The following is a 9,846-nucleotide window of genomic DNA, read 5'->3' as shown; positions in this document are numbered from 1 at the left end:
ACTCATTTGATTTCCATTGTTTTAGAAGTGCTTCATCAAAAACCAAAGAGAGGTGAAGAGGAATTCGCTTCTCTACAGCAGAGAGCGGCCTAACTACATTTCCCTTCAACTGCACCACAAAAACTACCTGTCTTTTAATGATCACTCAATAAATAAAATCACCCAATTGCATCCATGGGGGGAGGGGGGTCCAAAATGTAAAAAAAGCAATTGTGGCAGCCATCCTGATGTTTTTATCTCCCCCCTTGCAAATGCCTCTGAAGACACCCATCCCCCAACTCTTGCGTTTACATTAAAACCATCACTGTGACACAATACTGGGACTGCTTGTTGTAGCTGTGTCTTACTAGATACTTGATAAATATTCAACATGAGTTCCTCTTCCTGTGCTGATACAGTTACAATTATATACAACATACATATAATTGTATAATGTATATTAATAATACATTCTACTGAGAAAGGTACTCTTTAAGGTGCCAAATAGGGAATACAGGCTAATAAATCAGCAATCCTGTCCCTTACTAAAGCAATGCATTGCTGTTAAGAAGTCTGATTCCTGCCTCTCTTGTGTTGAAGCACACATCTGTAGGTTTTAATATGTGTACAGAGCACGATTTAAAAATAAATGGTCAGATAATCCTTTTTTAGAAAAACCACATTCCATCATTTTATAAAAACTATGTCTTTGCCACCATTTCTGCTCTAGCCAAACAGTGATGACCATACAGTCCAGCTCTAACTTTGCATCAAAAGGTGATAATTTGTCTTGGTGAACTCTTGATGGATGGTATTGAGCAAGGCATCAGAATCCTGCATCATCTCTGGCAGGAGTGGTGGGCCAGACAGAAAACTCTGTTCCGGTGTATATGTGAAGCTGAACGTGCTGGAATAAATCAGACCATCATTCCTTAGTAGCAGGAGGGGGACAGTGATTGGGTATCGCAACCACCTCCAATCATGGCTGAATGCAGAGACATCCGGAACAACACACACTAATGACTTGGAATTCCTAAACAAAGAAACACATATTTGTTTGTGTGTGTGTGCGCGCACATGCATATATATATATATCCACAATATGTGCCTTTTTTCCTCCCCCCACCCCATATTGGAACAGAATAATCAGTATGGAAAGCCAAAGATGGGCTCACTAGATTTTCAAGCAGTTAAACTGGGGCAGTGGTTATGATCAGTAGGTTTGTGCAAAAAAATCTGGAGAGTGTGGGCTTTGCTGCTCTTTCAAAATGCACTTCCTCTTTGTTTGTACACCTTGTGCAGGCAAAGGGGAATGAATTGTGACAGCTGGCTAAACCCACTCTGCCTCTTTGCAGGTCTACACAGGCCAACTTTCCAGGACTATTTTGTAAATAGGACATCCAACTGGAGCACCAAACAGGGACCATTTCAGTCAAATGGGACATCTAGTTTGCTTAGCTATGGACCATCTCTACAAGCCATGCTTTCATGTATACCTGCTGTGGAATAAGAACACTCTTCTACTTATCTCTTGATTATGGGTTTCCAGTTGGTACCTGGTTGACCACTGTGAGAAAAAGGATGCTGCATTAAATAAGCATTTGGTTTGGATAGGATAGGATAGGATAGGATAGGATAGGATGCAGGATTTTGGTGTCTGATTTTGAGCAGGATCTTTTCTGCATTATGTTCCTGACTTTGTGCGGTGTGCTGCACCTATACAACAGATATAAAAACCAGACTATTCTAGCTCTCTAGGTATTTTTCTAATCCTAAACCTGATCCTAATTCTAACCCAAACTCTAATGAAAAGCCAAAAGAAAATAAAATATCCATGAAATTCTCATGGATGAGAGACAAAATTCTATCATTTATCTTAGTTAGAAGATAGCCAAGAGGAAATGGGCTAGAAAAAGCTGGTTTATAGAAGCAAACCAAAGTATATTGAAATGTAAGAGTGTTCTGTGCTTACTACTATTCTCTTAACGTTCTCAATGGGGGATGTGGAATACAAAATTAAAATCAATTGCATTATGCTTTAGAGTTTAATACAAATGTAAGAAAAATTAGCAACAGAGGACACATCAAGCATTTCATTAATTTACAATCCAGAGAACTCAAAACCATTCATAAATATCTAATTTGGGAGTGGCAAAAGACCACTTCATGGACTGGATTGAAAAAAAGAATTTTGATCATGGGAGAAGGTATAAGATATAAATCCCTAATTGTGTGACTTCCAGTTCTGGTATCAGCCACAAAAAGCCTGATACTATATACATGAAATAAAAATTAGAGATTTTTGGACCCTATTTCTATATTATCAGAAAGGGAACATGGCTCTTCTTTGCATAGAAAATATACAATTACATTGCTACTGCTGTGTGATTCAGTTATCTCTCTTTTCCTGTGTCCGGGACAGGGAAACCCAAGGTTTTTAGAAGATGCTACCTTCTCATGTAAGTAAAAATATTGACATTACTAAGCACAGCAACCAATGTTGTGCTGATTCATTCTGTTCACTCCTGAACTCTCCTGAAGAGATGCTGTTGGATGTTGTATAAAGAATAGTGGCTATGGAACTTGTCCAGCTGATCATACCATATTTTCAGAACAATTTCTGCTTTACCTGTACATAGTCTCTGCTTCCACATCTCCAAACCAAACTTTCAAGTTTGCATGGAAGTAGTTGCCTTGGACTTCTAGCATTGCCACATCCCCTCCACCTGTCAGCTGTGAAAAACAAACCCAAGCATAGGATTATCCATCTTCTCATGAAGGTACAATATAGCCTTTCCTCCCAGCACTCTGTCCGAACCCTGCACCTCTGGACTTTAAAGCAAACATATTTCATATTTTGTACTGGAAGGCTTCTTGGCTAGCCGCGCCCCCAGGAACTCCATGGGAGAAGCTATTGTTTCATTGTCAAGAACTTGCTTGGCCTAAAGAAGATCCATTTTTAATTCTTGGCACCTCTTGATGGGATTGGGAATCTTCTATTGTATGTTTGAATAAAAAACATTGTATTAGTTAGACCAATAATCTAAAGTAAAGCAGCTCCAAAGTGTGTATGCTTGTGTTAGGGCAGAGAAGGACAACCTGTAATTTAGGACTTACGGTCCCTCAAAGCCAAAATTATTAAATATGTACAGAATAATGGTATTACTTATGTTTAATTTTAATTTTAATAAATTTAGCTTTTATACAGAGCAGGCTCAAATTGGATACATTATGTGAAAACTGAGCTCTTTAGAGAAGGCTCTAATGCTGGGAAAGGTGGAAGGAAAGAGAAGAAAAGAATGACCAGCAAGGTGGATGTTGATGGGTGCACCACTGGAAGACCTGGAAGACCAGGTTAGGGACAGATCGTTGTGGAGAAAATCTATCAATGTGGTTGCTAAGAGTCAACACTGACTTGATAGCCCATAATCAATCAATCAGCAAATTTGGAAAATACAAGAATGGCCATCAGATTGGAAAAAATCAACTTATATCCCCATACCAAAAAAGGGAAACTAAAGAATGTTCAAACTATCGAACAGTGGCACTCATTTCACATGCCAGTAAGGTAATGCTCAAGATCCTGCAAGGTAGACTTCAGCAGTTCATGGAGCGAGAATTGCCAGATGTACAAGCTGGGTTTAGAAAAGGCAGAGGAACTAGAGACCAAATTGCCAATATCCGCTGGATAATGGAAAAAGCCAGGGAGTTTCAGAAAAACATCTATTTCTGTTTTATTGACTATTCTAAAGCCTTTGACTGTGTGGATCATAACAAATTGTGGCAAGTTCTTAGTGGTATGGGGATACCAAGTCATCTTGTCTGCCTCCTGAAGAATCTGTATAACAACCAAGTAGCAACAGTAAGAACAGACCACGGAACAACGGACTTGCTTAATATTGGACAAGGAGTACAGCAGGGCTGTATACTCTCACCCTACCTATTCAACTTGTACGCAGAACACATCATGCGACATGCTGGGCTTGAGGAATCCAAGGCTGGAGTTAAAATCTCTGGAAGAAACATTAACAATCTCAGATATGCAGATGGTACCACTTTGATGTCTGAAAGCGAAGAGGAACTGAGGAGCCTTATGATGAAGGTGAAAGAAGAAAGTGCAAAAGCTGGCTTGCAGCTAAACCTCAAAAAAACCAAGATTACGGCAAACAGCTTGATTGATAACTGGCAAATAGAGGGAGAAAATGTAGAAGCAGTGAAAGACTTTGTATTCCTAGGTGCAAAGATTACTGCAGATGCTGACTGCAGTCAGGAAATTAGAAGACGCTTAATCCTTGGGAGAAGAGCAATGACAAATCTCGATAAAATAGTTAAGAGCAGAGACATCACACTGACAACAAAGGCCCGCATAGTTAAAGCAATGGTGTTCCCTGTAGTAACATATGGCTGCAAGAGCTGGATCATAAGGAAGGCTGAGCGAAGGAAGATCGATGCTTTTGAACTGTGGTGTTGGCGGAAAATTCTGAGAGTGCCTTGGACTGCAAGAAGATCAAACCAGTCCATCCTCCAGGAAATAAAGCCAGACTGCTCACTTGAGGGAACGATATTAAAGGCAAAACTGAAATACTTTGGCCACATAATGAGAAGACAGGACACCCTGGAGAAGATGCTGATGCTAGGGAGAGTGGAAGGCAAAAGGAAGAGGGGCCGACCAAGGGCAAGATGGATGGATGATATTCTAGAGGTGACGGACTCGTCCCTGGGGGAGCTGGGGGTGTTGACGACTGACAGGAAGCTCTGGTGTGGGCTGGTCCATGAAGTCACGAAGAGTCGGAAGCGACTAAACGAATAAACAACAAATCAATCAATTTATTCAGAGCCCACCTAATTTTTGGAATTTGACCCTCAGCACATCACTCGAAAGCCAAGTGTGGTTCTTGGCCTGAAAAAAGTTATACCCTACTTGTCACTACTCTAGGAGTGGTCTGAACAACGTGGTCTGCAGGCTGTGTGAGGCTGGCATTTTTTAAAAAAATAATTAATTCACTGCTGTTGCCATTGCCCCAACAGACACACTGCCAAGTGCCTCCAGGCCTCCCTGCCATCACCAGCTCCAATACTGCTGCTGCTCTGCCAGCCGCAGAACAGCTGATCAGCATGCCAGGTATTCCTGTGCAGCTCACAATTATTTTTTTAATTTATCAATGTGGCCATTTCCCTTCTACAAATTGTGCAGGCCTTCTCTAGGGTGTTAGGATAGGCAGGTAAGAACACTTAATACTTGCATCTGAACATTTGTTGGGTATACCTGCATATATATTTAAACTACTTCCAAATTTGTTCTTGTTTCAGGCAAAAGAATGCCAGGAAATTATAGTTCTTTATAAAAGGGTTAAGGAATCTAACAAAAGTTTTATCCCCCTCTCCCCATTAGAATTACACTTCCAAGGTAAAGCAGATTGATAATGGAGATATACTTTGGGAGTTTTAGAAGTGGAAGTAGGAAAGAAGAATATGCAAAGAAAAACAAATCCACTGGAGCATGGTGGGCAGAAGCTTAGAACTTCCATAATGCCAATGGGTTGGAAAACTTGAAGCTCTCCAGAGGTTGCTGAATTGTAGCACCTGTTGTCACTGAACACTAGCCATCCATTCTAGGGCTGAGTGTTGAACTCCAATAACACCTGGAGAACAGCGGTTTCCCAATCTTCTGGCATAACCGAGCCATGTTGGTAGGGCATAAAATGTATTGATGCTTATAGAAGTCACAGTAATAAATAAATATTTTCTTTGAGAAAACAAAAATCTTTGACATAGTTCATATAATGTAGTTTCCAAACTGCATTAAGAGAACAGGGAAAAAAAAGAATTATACCTATTTTAATGCCTCCCAGCCGAATGCTTCCAAGACATGGAAGCTCATAAGGCACCAATATAATCCTTCATTATGGTCCCGTCAACAAAATATATCTTTCTGCACCCACACTTCAGCTTCTGTTTTCCCTTCCCTAAGGAGCTCCATAATAGCCTTGTTGTTGTAGTCTACATTAATTCATTCATATCAATTGTCAGTCTCTAGTTCAGTGAAAACTGAATGTTCTGTCTAAGCTGTTTATAGAGATGGCTGTACAAGTAAAGAGTAATTTAATATACTCCACACAATCTTGATTGCCATTTCAAGGAAAGGAAGACTAAATGAATTTTCAGCTCTTGATGTTAGGGCTGGGGATGAAGTCATTAAGATGAATTAGCCAACATTTTTTCCCTTGATTTTTTGCACAAAGCAGCAAGGCACAAAAGCAGTAAAAAACCTCTAAAAATACCTCCAAGGTTGTTATAAGAGGGACAGGGCCCACCGGATCCTGGATGCTGGTTGGACTGAGGCTGAATGAGTATTCCACAGTCTCTGTCCCAATGATGGTCCAACAGGAACTGTCATTCAGCAATTCCCGATTTGTTTCTTTGGGACATGGAGATGCCTGCATAGCAATAAACATCAACTTCAAATATATTCATCAATGGTATTTACAAATCACTTTTCTGTCCACCAAAATACAGTTACTCTTTAAAATCATCACAAAAACAGAGAGAGAGAGAGAGGGAGGGAGGGAGGGAGAGAGACTTACTTAAAACAACCCAAAGCAGTATTAACATTCTTTAGAAGTCAGCAAAGACTTGCTTAAAATGCAGTAGAGATGGAGCCAGCCTGACTTACTTTGGAAGAGAATCCCACAGCCTTCTGTTTAGAGCTAAGGAATTGAACTAAGGCAGTGTTTTTCAAACTTGGCAACTTTAGAATGTGTGGACTTCAGCATGCTGGCTGAGGAATTCTGGGAGTTGAAGCCCACACATCTTGCCAAGTTTGAAAAACACTGAAATAACGCAACTTTTTCTGACTGCACTGACCATGCAGCTCTCCAAATTTCTATACTAACTAGGAATCCTGGGAGTTGTAGTCCAGATATTGTGAGTGACTGGTTGGGGAAGCCTAAACTAAGCCCTAACTCATGTTGCCTGATCAATATGGTAGTTGCCACTTTCTACTAATGTTTGATAGAATGATATTAGTGAAATAATGAAATGCTTGAATGGTTAAAGATTGGAATTATGCAGTTCACATATACTTTCAACTTTCCATTTCAGTATTTCTAACCTGCAGAAAAAGGGCAGGGGAAATTTTTAGGATCTCTCCAATTAATTTTTCCATTCCTAGGCTGCTGAAATGGCCTTGGCTATGGCCATAGGGAAACAGTAATCACATCCAATTTAGGTAAACCTTGGTCAAGCTTTGCCAATTATTTCAGTTTGCTCAGGGGCCAATCTAGACATCCAGCTGTAATTCTCTAGTTGTGGCCAATTAATATACTGATATACGATAATGGACTTTTCTTTCTGAAAAGTCCCAATTTTCATGTGGAAAAAAGGGAAGTGGTGTCTGGGTGGTCTATTCATATAGCCTTCCGCATATATTGAATGCATAAAGGGAAGAGTGATGATGTGCATGTTAGCTCAACCCATCATGGCCATTCTCTTTATCTTCTATGGGTTGGAGGTAAACTTCACAGGTGTCTAACACTAGTTTTCTAGAGTGCTAAACTGTATATGGAGCCTGTGTACTCCCAGAAGCCTCATCTGTTCAAAAGATCTCTGTTTATTCTTGGAGGGTTAGTGAGGATGAGTGATTGCTTATCTTTGCTTTCTCTTATTTGTTGATTGGGTTTCTTCCTCTGAGCACAGACAAGCACATTCTTGTTTGTATTCAAATAACTTTTGAATAGGTATTAGTATGTTCGCTGCCTTGAGTTATTTATAAAAATAATAAAGACAGGATAGAAAATAAATAAATAAATAAATAAATAACAATAACAATAATAACAACAACTTGAACAACTTCAAACTTTGCTGCTGCCTGGATTATACCTAGTTCCAGGCTAGGTTGGTTACTGGAAGACATCTGCAGTATTGCTTCCAACCACAATTTAGGATCTATTGTCACTGACAAAACCCTTGACAGGAGAAAGTGAATAACAGTCTTATGGAAAGATCAAGGAGCTATCCAAGATGCTTCACCTTTTTCAGTCTATAAACTTTGCTTCATTCTAGGGAACTTATCCCCAGAGTAACTGTGATTCATTAGAAAGATGGCTGAGTTAGCTATCATATTATACCCATACTAATGCATGTAAATAGGCAAGAGAACAGCATGGGCTGATGCATCCAGTATCCAGATATAATGTTAGGACTGGATATGGAAAAAATGTGTGGCTTACTTTCTAAACCATTTTTATGTGTCACCTTTACTATAATACTATGTCACCTGATAGAGAGAGAGAGCCAGTTTGGTCTGGTGGTTAAGGTGCTGGGTTAGAAACCAGGAGACTGTGAGTTCTAGTCCTGCCTTAGGCACGGAAGCCAGCTGGGTGACCTTGGGCCAGTCCCTCTCTCTCAGCCCAACTCAGTGCAATGTAGACTAGCCTCCTTGTGGTGCACCCTGAGCAACGTGATTTGCCACGGCTAAATAGTCTACACATCTGGCTGCTGGACCTCACAAGGATTTCCCAGCAAGAAAAAGCAGCATGAACACCAAACTGCTATGCCATACAATTAAAAAAAAAAAAAAACTAGATGAGATGGGCAGCCATACAAATTGAATTAATAATAATTCTGAATACAAATTGATAGTCTTGGTGCATAACACGCCAGATTTAACTGTGGTTGAAAAGAGGAAAGTGTGGCTAATTGATGTGGCAATACCAGGGGATAATAGAATAGAAGACAAAAAATTGAAGATCACAAAGTATCAAGATCTGAAAATCACGGTTGAAAGATTATGGCATAGACTGGCAGTGGTGGCCTCAGTGGTTATCAGCACACTGGGTGCCATACTAAAAAACCTTGGATGGCATTTAGAAAATCTGCGCATAGACAAAATTACCATCTATCAGTTATAAAAGGCCACACTGCTTGGATTCACACATAAACTATGATGATACATTATGACATCCTGGGAAGAACTTGATGCAAATGAAGGCCAACACAAGCTAAAGGACTGGCAGCTGTGATTTCACATTGTTGTGAATGAGAATATAGTAATCCCACAATGCTACTACGCCATCATCTATCATACTTGCTTTTCCCAAACGTATTCTGCATCCCCATTACCTGGTACTGGACTACTTTCTCTGTGGAGAGGCAGAGGTACATCCTATCACTCCCATGAAGCTGGAAAGCACATTTATGCAACTGAGAGACTGGTTCATCCACATCCAGCATTACCAATTGTTTAGTAACTTTGCGAATGATCTCAAGAAGAAAATAGACATAATAAAAGATTTAAAAAGAATGTAAAACCATTTGCCATCTGAAGTGAATGCAGATTTTAAAAATTCTACCTCAGGGAACAGAGAATAGGAATACAGTATAATGGCAAGTTATGCAAAGTGGGTGCTCCAAGGATTGTTCTTGGAACTGATGCAAAGGCCCTCTTAACTATGGCTGCTATCTACTCCTTGAATAGGAGCTGAGAGCCAAGAAGACTTCCCAAACCTATAGTCCAGTGTTTTTCAACCTTGGCAGCTTGAAGATGTGCAGACTTCAACTCCCAAAATTCTGGGAGTTGAAGTCCGTACATCTTCAAGCTGCCAAGGTTGAGAAACACTGCTATAGTCACTCAGTCTTGCAGACTGAGCCTGAGCCTGTCCTTTCCATCGGATAATGAGAAAGCACCTTGATGGCATCACTGGCCAGCCAATTATAACTGGACATGTAAAATTGGGTATCATCAGTATACTGATACCTAATTTTGTGCCATTGGATTTCACCCAACGACCTCATGTAGATGTTAAATAGGAGCAGGGAGACAGTAGAGCCCTATGGAACCTCACCCTTTAGGGTCCCCTTCCCCACCAA

At 40.2% G+C, this 9,846-nt stretch overlaps 1 protein-coding gene across 1 annotated transcript in view; it reads right to left on the bottom strand.

Moving 5' to 3' along the window:
- Nucleotides 1–475: 475 nt before the first annotated feature.
- Nucleotides 476–9,846, bottom strand: part of RBPJL (recombination signal binding protein for immunoglobulin kappa J region like) — a 34,603-nt gene continuing 25,232 nt past the window's right edge. Inside the window, exons 8-11 of the mRNA XM_063297170.1 lie at nucleotides 9,100–9,240; nucleotides 6,261–6,416; nucleotides 2,609–2,712; nucleotides 476–1,012 (exon numbers count right to left, since the gene is read on the bottom strand). Of these exons, the coding sequence (XP_063153240.1) occupies nucleotides 739–1,012; nucleotides 2,609–2,712; nucleotides 6,261–6,416; nucleotides 9,100–9,240 (675 nt within the window). The 3' untranslated portion in view covers nucleotides 476–738. The remainder of the gene's footprint in view (nucleotides 1,013–2,608; nucleotides 2,713–6,260; nucleotides 6,417–9,099; nucleotides 9,241–9,846) is intronic.

This window comes from Candoia aspera, chromosome 3 (genome assembly GCF_035149785.1).
Source record: "Candoia aspera isolate rCanAsp1 chromosome 3, rCanAsp1.hap2, whole genome shotgun sequence".
NCBI classification, from domain to species: Eukaryota; Metazoa; Chordata; class Lepidosauria; order Squamata; family Boidae; genus Candoia; species Candoia aspera.
The sequence above is the reverse complement of the archived record's forward strand: the minus strand, read 5'-3'. Positions and strand labels throughout refer to the sequence as shown.